The following is a 15,806-nucleotide window of genomic DNA, read 5'->3' on the forward strand; positions in this document are numbered from 1 at the left end:
CATTTGAAAACTTTACAAAGTTGGGTTTTTTTCTTTTCAAAAGATTTTCCTTTCATAAAAGATTTCTCATACCTCATATATTCATTTTCAAAGAACCAAATGATTCCATAACATTCATTTAACTGTTATCACTTTTCTTTAGATGTACACACTGTTACACCCCTTGTGTTGAGGTTAGCCGTCTTTTAGACCCGACTCCTCCCGTAGCCGCAGCTTAGGAATCCATTCCGTCAAAATGGCACCATTGTGTGCACTGCCAATGGGAACGATCCAGTATTGCAATCTACCCATTTCCTTTGGTACCCTTTCATTCAGTCATTGATCATTACGTAGTTTCATACATTAAAACATTAATTTATTTTTAGTCATTTCATTTCTCTTTCATTCATCCTTCCATTCATTTCCTTTCATTTATCAATTCATTCATTTCATAAAAATCATTTAAAACATTAAGCATAAACCTCAACATTTCTTTTCATGAAAATAAAAACAATAGATATTTTCTTTTCATTCTTTTCATTTATAAATCCATTCATTTCATAAAATAGCATTTCATAGCATAAATCATAGACATCGTCGTTTTATTTAACATAACATAAATACAATAACTTCTACATATATCATCCATTTACATGCATACAACTTAATACTCTGGGTACATAGATAGGGGCTACCAAGGAATGTCATACATATATATACTTTTGAATATCAATACTTAGCATATTTTCATAAAACATTATTTTATTTCCTTTATCGCATAAGAGAATATTTTTCATAAAAAGGTTTTTATTTTCATTTTATACCGTTTAGAAAACTTCAGAAGAATATGAATATAATACTTATCTGGATTCTATACAATCCATTCAAGTGCATGTCAAATGACAACCTATATATATATATATGAAAAATTCTATTTGCAGTTCTCAAGTGTGCAGGCCTTTTATTAAAAGAGCAAAAATATCATTTTAAGATAGATATATATATGTTCACGTTATTCTTTTTCTAAGTGCATAACTTGAACCATCCTAGTTACACATCTCAGTGTTACGTCATCCTTGAGGCTTAACATCGCGAAATCATGCTTATAAAAATAATGGATGAAACATTCGATTCATGAAACAGACTTGATAATATCTAATATAAAATTCTTGTAACTATTATTATAGTTTAATCATGATTTAGTACTTAATAACATATTTTAAACCACTTAATTACTTTCTGTAATAAATCTTATTTATAATAACAGTGAAAAATCATTTCATACGATTAAACTTACTCAATTAAAAGCATTCAAAATAAAGTGCTGAAACCTACAGGCACTTGCCGAACTAGCAGCTACGTGAAACGGATTTCCCATTCAAACATATTCGCGGTTAACACTTTCAAAATAAAGGGCATCTATGTAATTATTGTGTAATTATTTCTTACAGTGGTTCTATATACAGTCGCCGGATGTAATCGGGATGCAGTCGGTTACGCCACGTCAGCCTCTATTTAAAAAAAAAAAAAAAAAAAAAACGAAAAATGAAATACGAAATATGAATGAAAACCAAAACTGGTGCAGATTGAAAGCATTTCCGAAAAGAGTGATTTCCCGCTTCTTCCATTCGCGAGCCCCCCAGAACTGAAAGGAGGAAGACTACCTCGTCCTGGGTGCAGAGAGCTGTTGCCGTTGGGTGGGTTGATTTCGGGCTAGTCCGGTCTGTGTTGGAGTGGGTCAAAGGCCGACCGTTGTTGTTGGTTTCAGTTGAGATTGGGTCAGATCCGCGGGCCACATTGTCTGGATCTTTGTGTTTCTTCTTCTTCCTGCTCGTTTGATCTGGTTCATTGATACCCACATTGTTCTGGTTCGTCGTGCAGGCACCATGGGTCGTCATTTTCGTGGGTTTTTCGTGTGGGTCTTCTTCGTCAACAGCTTCATTAGGTGTAAGATCCAGTTTTTTCTTTTCTCAATCTACATTCCTTCAACCGTTTCTTCCTGTATTGGAGTGTCCTTGCGTGATTGCTACGTTTATGGCTTTTCATATTCGGCTTGAAATTGCCCCTTGGAAGTTCAAAACCACTCTGAGAAAAAAGAGGTCGAGGTAAAGCACATTATTTTCCTTTGCAACTTGATCTTTTCTGTCATTCTCGCTCTTTCATTTTTCTCCATCACACGCCTACATTTTTTGTTTCAGGTATTGATGAACCCTTTAGGTGACTGGTTTTTTTTTTTGGGATTATTGTTATACTACATTATGAATTTGTTAGCTCTGTCTTGCTCGAAACAGTTTAAATTGCTTAAAATAGATAAGGTTTTGGTCTCTGAATTGGGCAATATGTAAAATACAATGCTTTCTTTCCCTGTTCTATTGTCTTTGTTCTCTCTTTTCGGTACCCTCACAGGTTTTGTTGCCATCGTTTTTTGCACATTTCCTTCAAAATTAAAAGGAATTTTGTTTCTTGATTAGAGGAAGGTGTTAGGGACCCTTCTCTATATACCTTGCTTGTCTTCACAAGCTTGTAGGTCACAAATTAATTGACTACAAATACTGAGGTTATATTGGAGTAAGGGTAAGCTTCTTTTTATCATTTTGGTCATTGATTTATGCTTGCAAAAAAATAAAAGATCAATTAAGATGATGGATACATTGTTATTGACTAATATTATGTGCTCTAAGAACAGAAGGATCTAATGCCTCATATTTTCAACCTCAAAATCTACTTGTTTTATTGTCAACTCTTACTTCTCCCATTAAAGCATTGAAGCTTTTAATAGTAGTGGAACCCTCCAATCGCATCCCATGATTGGTAGTCAAGACAGTGTAAGATTTTTAAACTTTACAAATAACGTTGGTTATACATCAAAAGGTTATGATTTATATTTTCCATTTTTCAATTATCAGATAAATTTTGACTGGATGGCGCACAACCGGAGCTCTTTGGGTGGAGATGGGTCACAACAGTGGCAAAATCATGGTTATTGATTATTGCACCATTTTTAAAGGCTTTTTGTGAAGTAATATTTTGACGATTTTGATGAAAAACGCATTGTAATTATTGGTTCATTGAAGAGATTTTATGTGTGTCAATCATGTAATTATGTATTTATGGGTGAAGGAGGAGGTATATTTCTTTAATTTTGTAAAATTGGTGGTATTTTGTGTATAATGTGTAATTATGAAAGTGGAGTGAAGGACTCGGTTATAGCAAAATTCCTTGGACAGAAAATCAATTTACTTGTTATTGAGGATAAACAGGTTATGGCATTTGGAGATTTAAGAAAATTGTTGAGGTTATATTTTATTCCCTTTATGATTTTTTGAAGAAATGCTAATATTTATGATGAATAATCCAGTTATGGAAAGGATAATGGAGTAATTGATGGTATGGGATGCATGGTTAGTTATTGATGATTGATATTTGTAATTTGTTATGGAGAAGGTGCCAATTCGTATTCACCAGGAAAGCAGAATTCAATGGACTTATGGTTTTGATGTACACAGATGCTGCTGCATGGAAAGTGAAACCTGTGCTCATGTACGTAATTGGATGGAATGTGCAAGCTGTACGGGTCTGCCAAGGGGTGCTACCCGCCCTCGCCCCCCGCCCCTCGCATGGACGGGGCGGGGGGCATGCGAGGGGCGGGGGGGCTTCTTTATGTACTTATTACACAAATTTATATGTAATTGCTACCAGAGGCTAAATACTTGATGAAAAGAGGAGATACGGATTTTATTACAGCTTGCATAAGCAACAGGGGCCAATTCCTAACTACAATAATTGGCATATATTTAAACAAAATCAGATAATGTTCATACATCAAACCAAACTACATCAAGCCTTAGCTTTGCCAAAAAAGTCTTGCTGTAAATACATCAAGTAATGAAATTGTTCTTGCAGTTACAATTCACAAGTTCCAGCCCTCAGCAACTAAACCAACATTCTGAAATCCATGACTACAAATCCTCCTTAGCTATGCCGAAATGCCCAACCTGTTAATACAATGATCCGGCCCTCAATCCTCAGGTCTCGCTGCTCAAAAAGCCAAATTTGAATGCGCGCTTTCTGAACCAATTCCAATCCCCCCCCCCCCCCCCCCCCGAAAAAAAAAAGAGCTAAAATTAGCCAACACTCGAACCATCCATTATGAAAAAACCCATAAGACAAAAATCACTCGAAAAAAGAACAAAAATTAGGGCTTACACTCTGAAGGAACCTGAAAATCAGGTTCTAGCGCCGCAAGAACGCCGGAAACCAACAGGAAAACCAATTAAAAAAAGATAACAGTCATTAAAAATAGAAAGCGTAAGCAAGCCCTAGAAAAATATTACGAAGGGAACGTGAGCGGATAAATATATGCATGCCGGTGTCGGAAACCGAGAGCGAGAGGCGTCGGTCTGGACGTTCCACGGTGAGCAAAGGTGCAGAGGAGAGAAAGAGAATCGCAGGGGGGAAAACAGAGGCTTTGTCTGGCAGAGCCTTGTGGCGCACACCGATGCAGCGGATCTTCACGGTTTCGACGGTCGGAGCTGTAGAGAGCAACACAGCACGAACCAAGACGAATGGAGTGGAGCCAGGGCAACAGATCTGATTTGGGTTAGGGTTTTGCAAATGGTTAGGTTTTGGGTTAGATCTAGAGCTGTTTAGGGTTAGGGAATGGCCTCTGAGGGACTGAATGAGACCATTTCTTCGGAGGGACTGGGTTTTGGGTTAGGGTACTGCATCGAGGCATGGAATGAGAGAAGAAGAGAGGGAGAGGGAGAGGGAGATGAGGTCTGAGGGACTAAGTCGAGGTGGGAGGACTGAATGGAGAGAGGAGGGAAATGACGTCTGGGCTTCTGAGGGACTCCACGACTGTGAAAATCAAAATTATCAAAACGGAGCGTTTTCGTTTTATCCACGTCAGCGAAGCCGTTTGCAAGCCGACTGCTCAAAACGACTGCATCTAGACTTTTTCTATTTCTTATACCCCACTAGACTTTTTTTTTTAAATAGAGGCTGACGTGGCGTAACCGACTGCATCCCGATTACATCCGGCGACTGTATATAGAACCACTGGAGTTACAGATGTTTAAGACATCTCTTCCTTTTAATAAGATAGAAACCGATACGAGAGAGAGAGAGAGAGAGAGAGAGAGAGAGAGAGAGAGAGAGAGAGAGAGAGAGAGGCTGGCGGCAGCTTACCCGACGCAGAGGCATACAGCCTTATCCCAGTAAAACCAGAGACAGCAACATCGTGGGAAAGAAGAGAGGCAATACGTTAAGCTGGGTTGGTTCATCGGTTACATTTTCAGTTCATGGTGGCGCACAGCGTTGAGAGGAGGACGGCGTAGAGCTCATGGTGGGGATAGTTTCTCTGTTTTGGTGAGCAGAAACAGAGGTGTTCTCTGTGCATGCGACCGATGGTTTGCATGGTCTTGAAGAGGCGTGGATGGTGGTTCACGGCTGGGCTAGCTCTGGCTCACGGCACCTTGGTCTGGACGGTGAAGAGCTGACGACGTGGAGGAAGGACCCGTGCGTACGAGCTGCTTCCATGGAGGTTTACGTTGGAGGGAGAAGCTGTGCATGGCAGCGGTCTTGGTGGATCTGGTGTGGATGGAAGAGGCACGGTGAAAACTGGTCTGAGTGGTGACTTCGGTGGCAGTTCAGGGGATTGCATGTTGATCCGTGGAGGAGGTAGAAGTTGAGCTTGGTGGCAGCGTGAGTTGGAGGAAGGAAATGGTGATGGTGGCCTTGGGTGAGCTGAGAGGGAAAGACAGCGTAGAGATGGAGGGAAAACTCACGGTGTGGAGGCTGGAAGACTGGGTTGCATCTCAATGGTGCTGCGTCTGGGAAGAAATCTGGGAGAGCCGTTGGATGACTGGAAATATTAGGTGAAAGGCTTGTCGGGCAAAAGAACAAAATATGAAGAAAAGCTCTGTGGAAAAAACTCGGCAAAGATGAGACAGAAAACACGGGTGAGAGAGACCTGAGGAATGATAAGATACTGTCGGGAAATTATTTACAAATCAGAGATTGGAGACAGAAAAGTGAGGGGCGTAGGAAAGGAAAATAAAGGAAGTAAAAATTTATATGTAAATATAATTGTTGATTAATTTATGTATTAATTTAATGTGATTAGTTAAAATATAGATTTTATTAAAATAGTGTTAATTTAAATTTTAAATATAAAAAAATTAAAATTAATATATAGATTAGTACACGATTTTATTTATAAGTAGTAAAACTCATAAAGGAAAGAGAGATATATTATCCATTTAGCTACGATAAGACGAGAAAATAAATAAAATAATAAAATGAAAGATCACGGGTGTTATATGTGTAGATAACACATTATCTATAGAGTTTTGCTACATACAAGCGCAGTTGCGCACTAATCTGTGTACCAACACTGATTTATTCATACTTAAAATTTAAATTAACACTGTTATTAATAAAATCTACTTTTTGATCAATCACATCATATTGGTGCACAGATTAGTACACAATTGTACTTGCAACTATATTTTTCCTTATCTATATCATTACAAAAATGCTGAATGCAACCGATAGTTGTTGTGTAATCGCCACGTCATTTTAATGAAACACATCGTTTCAGAGACAAAAATTGAAAGACCAAATGGGTTCCTCTGCCACTTCTCCCTAACCCTAATACCATCCACGTCCCTCTCCTTCCTGAAGCCAGTGACTTACTTTAATTCACCATGCCCCAATCTTAATCTCACAGACCAACAAACATGCAAATTCCTAGGTGGGTGGCTTTGAACATTCTATTATTAATTTATTATTTGTCTGCTTGAACCAGAAGAATGTGTGCTGTTTATAAATGCTGGAGGTGAGGCTGCAAACGAGGTAGATTCTAGTACAAAATTTGTCGGTGACACATTATGAAGGGGGAAATGTTTTCCGAACTAATGACTCAATAACTAGGGCGGGGATTTTCCATTCATCTATTACTGCACGATTGGGATATTTTTCTTATCATTTCAGTGATCTTCCTCCTGGAGAATATTTTGTTGACCTTCGTTTCGCAGAGATAATAAACACAAACGGACCTAAAGGAATGAGGGTATTCAATATATATGTCCAGGAAGAAAATGCAAGAGAAAACCAACGATAGAGTGGTAGAGGTTTCCTGCTTTGTCATTTTGACAAAGCTTCTGTCTCTTGAACGGAAGTTCATAGAGTTGTGATCTGTGTTTTTGCGAATTTTCTTTCTCGATTTTGTCTAATGGCCGATGAGCTAGCGTCGAAATGGAACTCTTTGAAACTAACAGAAGAGGAGCAACAAGAACTGGTCCTGCTAGAGGAGGCTATCCAGTCCACAAAACTGAGAGGAAGTCACTACATCTTTGCCCTCAACCTGAATGATAGAAGTGTTAACCAAGAGGCGTTCAAGTCCACAATGGCAAAGGTGTGGAACTTGGAAGGTTGGATCACTTTCAAGGAAATAGGCTTCAACAAATATCTCATAGAATACCAACTGCTTACAGATAAGAGGAAGGTGTTACAAGGTAGACCATGGTCCTTTGACCGGCACCTTATATGCATGAAGGACTTTGAAGGAGACCTGTCCCCAAACGAGATAATCTTCAAGACAGAACCATTCTGGGTGCAATTACACAATGTACCATTCGCAGTTATGAATGCAGAACAAGGAGAAAAACTTGGCTCAGTGATTGGAAAGGTTCACAAAGTGGAAACAGGGCTGTGGGTGGGGAAGGCACCTCAGAATAAGGGTGGATATCGCCATAAACAAACCTCTCCCTAGAGGAAATATGATCAAAGTGAGGGGTAAACAGTGCTGGATTTACTTCAAGTACGAACGCCTCCCAAATTTTTGTTTCAAATGTAGGCAACTTATGCACATGGAAGGGAAATGCTCAAGTCAAAACACATCCAAGCAATCCCAGGATCAGTATGGTCAATGGATGCGAGCCTCTCATGTTCCTTCCCAGATTTTCTCAACAAAGAGGTATGGTGGATCATCGGAACAGTCTTCACAAGACAACTCCTCTCCGGTGCAACCAGAGGTAGCAGAGGCCCAGAAGGACAACTCAGGTTGGTCCAACATAGGTGTAGAGGGGGAAGCTACCAGTCAAAACACTACAGTTGGAGTTCAGAAGCATGGAAGAGGCCTTACCCCGACATGTCAGGCTGACCAGACAGGGAACAGTTCAGAAGATAAAGCCAGCTATCCAGCCAATGTTCACGAGGAGGGTCCCTCCCAGCATGAAAACATAGAAACCAAAGGAAAAGAGATCCCCCATCTCTCCTCAAGACCTCTGACACAAGTAAGTAACACTGGCCAAGACTTACCTTTCCACTTACATGATAGTGATATGTGTGTAGAGCTTAGTCCACCACCAAACACCACTAGTACCTACAAACCAAAAAACTCTGACCTATTCCAGGAAAATGTAACACGGGAGAATGCAAGTGGTAATAGAGAGGGTACAAAGTGGAAAAGAAAAGCTAGGGAACAAGTTCCCATCCTAGCTGACATAACCAACCACCATCTCATTCCCACCCTTTCCCTTAATCTCAAAAGGTCAGCATCTGGTACTGAGACTAGATCCAGAAACAGATTATCAAAGAAACAAAAATTCGAAAAAGAAACTGCTTTGAGACCAAACAATGAACCAGAGGTGGTGGCTGTGCAACAGCCCCACCTATCCAAATGATTTGCTTAAGTTGGAATTGCCGGGGGCTTGGGAACCCCCGGACAATTCATGAGCTTCTCCAATTGGTGAAGACTAAGTCCCCACACTTGGTTTTTCTTATTGAAACCAAGTGCTCAAGTGAAAAGATGGAAACAATCCGAGTTAAAATGGGTTTTGACAACTGTTTTGCTGTTAAGAGTGTGGGAAGAAGTGGTGGTTTAGCCCTCTTGTGGAATTCAAGTATAGAGGTGAAGGTGGATACCTTTACTAACTGGCACATTTCAGTTGATGTAAAATTGCCAAATACGGATAAGTCATGGCTTCTAACGGGTTTCTATGGTCATCCTAATACTGCAAAGAGGTCTAAAACTTGGCAAATTCTTAAAGCTATAAAACCAGCACCTCAAGTCTCGTGGATGTGCTTTGATGATTTTAATGAAATAACTTGCTTAAGTGAAAAATATGGGGCAGCTATAAGACCATATAAGCAAGTTAGGGACTTCAAACAAACCCTAGCACAATGTGAGCTTAATGACTTGGGTTTTCAGGGGGATAAGTATACCTGGGCAAATAATAGAGAGGGAAGCAATTTCACCAAGGAGAGACTTGATAGAGTACTTGGGAACTCCTCCTGGATTGACATGTTCGAAGACCATTCAGTGCAGCACCTAGCTACTTACTCATCAGACCACAAGCCTCTATTGATAACCTTGCAAACAAAGAACAGCAGGCCAAGGAAAAAAAGGATTTTCAGATATGAAGACAAATGGAGAGCAAAGGAAGGTTGTGAAGCACTAATCAAAAGATCTTGGGAGTACATCCGAGGGTCCATGGACAACATTGGCAGTACATTGCAAAGCTTGAGGAACTGCAAAACCTGCTTGAAGTAGTGGAGCAAAGACCAGAACAAGAAAGACCAAGATGCCCTACAGTCAAAGGTTAAGCTACTCAACCACCTCAAAGACCAGAATGTAGGCCAGCATTATGATGAAATCAGAGCTATTCAGAAGGCAGTGGACCAGTTACTAGACGAGAAAAATACAATGTGGAAGCAAAGAGCAAAACAGAATTGGCTTAGGAAAGGTGATAGAAATACTTCTTTTTTTCACAAGTGTGCAAATCAGAGGAGAAAGTACAATTCCATCACCAAGATTCAAAATGGAGCAGGGCAGGAGGTAACTAGTAAGGAAGGTATTAGTGGTGAGATCCAAAATCATTTCAAAACCATCTTCACCTCTTCCAAACCAAATAGCATACAAGCTTGCCTGGAATCACTACCTTGCAAAATCTCTACTGGAATGGCAGAAGTGCTAGGACAGGATTTTACAGAAGTGGAGGTTAGGGAGGCTATATTCAGTATGAACTCTTTGGGTTCCCCTGGGCCAGATGGGTTTCCAGCAGTTTTTTTCCAAGATCATTGGTCGATAGTGGGTCCAAGAATTACACCAGCAGCTCTCTCTGCCCTGAATGAAAGCAAGTGGTCTAATGGGGTGAATGAAACTTGTATTGCCCTTATCCCCAAGAAAGCAAACCCCCTGCAGGTGGCAGATTTTAGGCCTATTAGTCTCTGCAATGTTTTCTACAAAATCATTGCAAAGACCATAGCCAATTGACTAAAGGCTGTGTTACCAGACCTTATTTCCCTTACACAGACAGCCTTTGTTCCAAACAGACAGATCATAGACAACATTATAGTGTTGTATGAGGCTCTACACACAATGAAATCCAGATTAAAGGGAAAAGATGGTTACATGGCACTTAAGCTTGACATGAGTAAGACATATGATACGATAGAGTGGCCTTTTCTAAGGGAAGTCCTGAAAAAGATGGGTTTTGATCAGCATTGGGTCAACCTACTAATGACTTGTGTAGAAACAGTCTCATATTCAATTCTCATTAATGGGGAAGCTCAAGAAATGTTTGTTCCATCAAGGGGATTAAGATAAGGGGACCCTTTATCCCCTTATTTATTCATAATGTGTGCTGAAGTTTTAAGTTGTATGCTGAACCAAGTTGAGAGAACCAGGATCATTATAGGCCTATCAATCAGAAAATCTAAGCTATCCATTAACCACCTGTTTTTTGCAGACGACAGCATCCTTTTTTGCAAAGCCAATTCCATTGAATGGAGCAACCTCTATCATTTGTTGGAAAAGTATGAAAATGCATCTGGCCAAAAGTTAAACAAAGAAAAAACTTCCATATTTTTTAGTTCAAACACCCGAGAGGAAACCAAGGAAATTATTATCAGCATAGCAGGGATAAGGGGCACCAATGTGTATGAAAAATATCTCGGGTTACCAGCTTTAGTTGGAAGGTCCAGGAGACAATCATTTAAGGGTTTGATAGACAAAGTGCAAGCCAAAATATCCAACTGGAAGAATAAATTTATGTCCCAAGATGGAAAAGAGGTACTTATTAAAGCAGTCATCCAAGCCATACCAGTATACAGCATAGGCATTTTCAGGCTCCCTAAGAATTTAGTGCAAGAACCCAGCAAGCTGGTCAGAAATTACTGGTGGGGGCAACAGAACCAAGAATCCAAAATAAATTGGGTGAGCTGGAACCAGATGAAGAAGGGAAAGAGCAAAAGGGGTCTCGGGTTCAGAAATTTCTCAAATTTCAACTTAGCTGTACTAGCCAAGCAAGGCTGGAAACTAGTCTCTAATCCATGTTCCTTAGCAGCACAAGTGCTGAAGGAGAAGTATTATCCAAGTGGCAAGTTCCTCACGGCAAAAAAGGGACACAATACTTCTTTTGTGTGACAAAGTTTCATGGCTGCTAGACCGTTACTGTGGGAAGGGATGATATGTAGAATTGAGAATGACAAATCAACTGAGATATGGAACGACAAGTGGCTTCCTATCCCTACTACTTATAAGCCTCAAGAGTCAGTTAGATTCATGCATGAGAGCACCAAAGTTTCTATGCTGATTGATGAATGTACTTCTTAGTGGAAGAGAGACCTGGTCACCACTATCTTTTCCAAAAAGGAGGCTGAGGCCATTCTGAAAATCCCCATCAGCCCATTGTCAAAGCCAGACAGTTTGTATTGGAGGTGTACATCTTCAGGCAATTTTACAGTAAAATCAGCATACCACTTAAAGAATGAACTGGAAGATCGAGCTAAGGGTCAGACATCAAAATCTAGTACACATCAAGCCCAGTGGTCTAGTCTATGGAGTTTAAACATTCCCAATGCCACTAAAGTTTTCCTGTGGAGAGCTTGTCTAAATGCACTTCCTACCCGTGCTAATCTATAGGTAAGAAAGGTGGTGGAAGACTCAGCTTGCCCCATCTGTTTCCAACCATCCGAGACCATTGAACATACATTGTGGGAATGCCCCTCAGCAAGGGATATATGGTCTTTGAGCAGTAGGAAATTCCAAAAGGCTAGCATAATTTCCTCTTCATTTGCAGAGAAACTAGAGAGTTTAATGGAATCTAAGGAGACAGAAGAACTACTACTTTTTGCTGTAACTGCTTGGAACATTTGGAAAAGAAGAAATGAAGTAGTCTTCCAGGGGCACCTCACTCATCCTTTTTCAGTAGTCAGCCATTCAAAACAACTGGTAGAAGACTTGCATAAGCTGTCGGTGAACAAGAAGGCAAAGGAACTGAAACAACAAACCAGCCAACCATGGGAGGCTCCCTCTCAAGGAAAAATTAAAGTAAACTGGGATGCTTCAGTTGATAAAGCTTCATGTAAGGTGGGAGTGGGGGTTGTACTGCGTGACTGGAATAGCAAAGTGCTAGCAACACTGCGTATGGAGCAGGAATTGTTCCCTGATCCCCACTTGGCAGAAGCCTTTGCAGCCCTCCAGGCTGTTATGTTATGCAAATCACTTGGTCATCAGGATGTAGTCCTGGAGGGGGACTCTTTGCTGGTGGTAGAAGGCCTAAAATCACAGTCAAATGCTCTCAACTATGTAGGCCAGATTGTAGCAGACACCAAAGAAGTTCTCAGCACGTTTAGTTCGTGGTCAGTAAGGCATGTTGTAAGGGCAACCAATGTAGTTGCTCATGCCTTGAGTAGGGATGCTCTTAGAGTCAGTGGTCGTACCACTTCTTTTGTACGCATCCCACCTTGTATTCAAACTATGGTTACATAGATATTAATACAAGTTTCTTTTCAAAAAAAAAAGGAAGAAAATGCAAGTAAATTTAAGCAAAGGTCTCAATGCGTAAATGTTTATATATCTATACTTATATATAAAGTGCGAATCTGTTATCTACACTATTTTCGTCTAATATTTTTTTTTCAATTTTACCCCTGATTGTATTCCTAAATTACGTTCGGTTGCTTTTTATTCTTCGTTTGCCGACTATCGTGAGGGGAAGGGGTAGATCGATAGCAACGAAGAGGTGAAGCTTCGGTGGAGGGCTGGGACCACTTGTGGTGGCAGTCACGACAAGAACCAAAAACAAGCAAACCACAAAATAAATCACGAAAATACTAAAGGAAAACAAGAGAGGAAACCGAGCTTGGAGGCTCACAGCTGGGGGAGGAAACAAGGCATGACAAAGGGCAAAAAAAAAACCAAGCAGACCCCCATGGATTTGGGGAAAGAAAAGTGGATATCCAAAGAGAGTTTCACAAGTTTAGATTCAAAACAATGAGAACACCAAGAGACGACAGAAGAGAGGAGATCCAAGCATGGAACTTCATGGCATGGACCTACAATGGAGAAAAAACAGAGGAAAGAAAATAAAAGCAAAAGAAAGAAGAAGAACCACGGTCCAATAGTAGAATAAGAGAAGAAAAGAACCACAAAAGAAAATGAAAACAATTATCATAAGAAGAGAAGCAACTGGCACAAGAGAATGAAGAGAAAAGAAAAACCAAAGAAGAACAAGAAGGAAGCAGCAGCGCAGCAAGGGGGAAGAAAAGAAAGAAGAAACTGAAAAAAATGGAGGAGAAGAAGTTGTCGTGTGGCAGGAGAGAAGAAAAGGAAACAAACGAAGAAGAAGAAGAAATAAGTTAGGAGGCGTGCAACTGGAGGAAGAAGAAAAGAAAGAATCAAAGCCCTAAGGGCTGATGGCCAATATGATATTGTTTAGGGGAAAATAGAGGGCTGGGCTAATGCAATGGGCTGGGCCCAAAAATGAAATAAAACACACTCAAAACAAACCCAGTTCGAAAATAAAGGTCCAACAACGAAAAAGACACAATAAAAATAAATAAAAGTTAAATAAAAACATTATAACTAAATATTAATAAAATAAAATTAGAGTCCAACAATAAAATAATTTAAACTAGAGTGTAATTTAAATGAAAAATAATGATTAATATCAAGAAAATACATTATTTAAATTACACAACTTAGAAATCATAAAACAATATAACGAGAAACACGTTGAATTTTAAAACAAGAGAGCTACTAATTATATTAAATAAAATCATCATTCAATAAAAATAAACGTAAATACAAGATATGAGCCCATCACGGAAAAAATATTGCACATTAGAAACCATATATTTGATTACATTAAAATAAAGTAATTTCCTATGTTTTAAATTATTACAACTTTAATACCAAAACCTTTATGTTGTATTGTAAGGAATTCATTTTTTTTTATTTATCATTTTGTGTTAATTTAGCAGTCAAGGTTGTACGTCAGGCTTTCGACCACAGTCCATGTTTTTAGGTGCCACAATCTATTATTGTTGTAGGAGACAACAATTTCTCAGATATATAATTATTTTAATACAATTATTGTGTTTATTTTTTATACTATTATTTACTTTCGTAAGAAAATTTTACATTAATATTTTGCCTCCACTAGACAAACGTCCATTGGACATTTTTTTTCTACTAGTTATTAGGAAAGCGCTAAAGGTACACTCACCATGCCCCACGGAGACACCCACACGAAGATGATGACAAAGAGCTCTTCAAGACCCGAAGAAGACAACGATGGCAGTAATCTCTTCTTTCTTTCAGACCCAAAATCACAGAGTTTTTCTTCCCCCCAAACGCAATCTAGCTTTTGAAATCTGAATTTTCCCTCTTCCCATTTTCTATCTTATGTTTTCGCATCTTCATTTTCTTCTTCTTTTTTTCTTTTTTCTCTTTTTTTAAAAATAAAAAATCAAAATTCTTGGCTGACATCAGCCAATTCCCCCACGATTTGAATTAATTTTCTCTTAATCAATTAATTGGCAATTTTAATTCTAGCTCTTAAATATATTTATTTATTTCCTCATTAAATCACAGCTCCCGGTTAATAATTTCATTCACACTAATAAAATAAAGAAAAATTAATAGAGAATAAATAAATAAATTTCCTACTTAATTTAATGCATGATAATGGTTATAAAAAAAAAAAAAAAAAACTGTCTACATAATGAACACATTTTTTTTTATTTTTTATTTTATCATAGAATAATATTATTGTAAAGACAAAAATTAACTAGAATTAGATGATTATATGATAAGGCTTATCTTATCATTATATTTGAAATTGTTGAATAAATATAAAATAATTATTGATTTATCTCTAGAACTCTTAGAGGTTATTTATATAAATCATTAAGGTAAAAATCGAATCTAGGAATATTTATATTTATCCAGAATGAAAGCTGAATAGAGATAAGTCAATGTTAAAGAAAATTATCACGAAATGTCAACAAATCGTTAGGACACGTCTTTGCGACTGTTGCTAACCGTTAGCAGAATCCTATTTTGATTATAACTCTTTCTAGACTTTATATTTAGAGGAATTCAGTTTTATAACTTATTAAGGAGTTTGAGCCACAAATTCTAGATAGTATATTCTGAGTGCTTGTGAGAGAAAATTCATTTAAAATTTTTCACTTTATTTTTCATCTCTTCTTAAGTGTGAAAGATTATTTATTGAATTTCAACCACTGGAATTCTAGGAAGGAAGTCAACATTTAAAAATGACCAAAGTTCTAACTGCTACTGCGGTAGAAAACAAATGAGTTGTTTGTCTAGACAAATATGAGAATCAAATTGAAAAAATTTTATAATTGATAAATATTTATAATTAATTTTTAAATAATAAAATTAACTTTCCTAATTTGGCTATCCGTTGAATTTTTACCTTTAAAAACTTCTTTAAAGGTTTTCATTTGTAAACAATCATTATGTTATACAAATTTACTTATTTTCTTTAAATATTTGATTTGTTTAAATA

The 15,806-nt window shown here is 38.3% G+C and overlaps 1 protein-coding gene and 1 long non-coding RNA gene across 2 annotated transcripts; both read left to right on the top strand.

Moving 5' to 3' along the window:
- The first annotated feature begins 1,898 nt into the window (after nt 1-1,898).
- On the top strand, nt 1,899-3,236 carry LOC122295921. The gene is made up of 2 exons (XR_006238325.1): nt 1,899-2,804; nt 2,886-3,236. It is a non-coding gene; the product is annotated as an uncharacterized LOC122295921 (long non-coding RNA).
- Nucleotides 3,237-7,213: 3,977 nt separating this feature from the next.
- On the top strand, nt 7,214-7,753 carry LOC122296593. The gene has a single exon (XM_043106396.1). It carries the CDS (start codon nt 7,214-7,216, stop codon nt 7,751-7,753), a length of 540 nt encoding a protein of 179 aa, XP_042962330.1.
- Nucleotides 7,754-15,806: the final 8,053 nt, after the last annotated feature.

This window comes from Carya illinoinensis, chromosome 15 (genome assembly GCF_018687715.1).
Source record: "Carya illinoinensis cultivar Pawnee chromosome 15, C.illinoinensisPawnee_v1, whole genome shotgun sequence".
In the NCBI taxonomy this organism is placed as follows: domain Eukaryota; kingdom Viridiplantae; phylum Streptophyta; class Magnoliopsida; order Fagales; family Juglandaceae; genus Carya; species Carya illinoinensis.

Coding starts and splice junctions, on each gene's coding strand:
- LOC122296593 (XM_043106396.1), top strand. CDS start 7,214: ATGGCCGATGAGCTAGCGTCGAAATGGAACTCTTTGAAACTAACAGAA.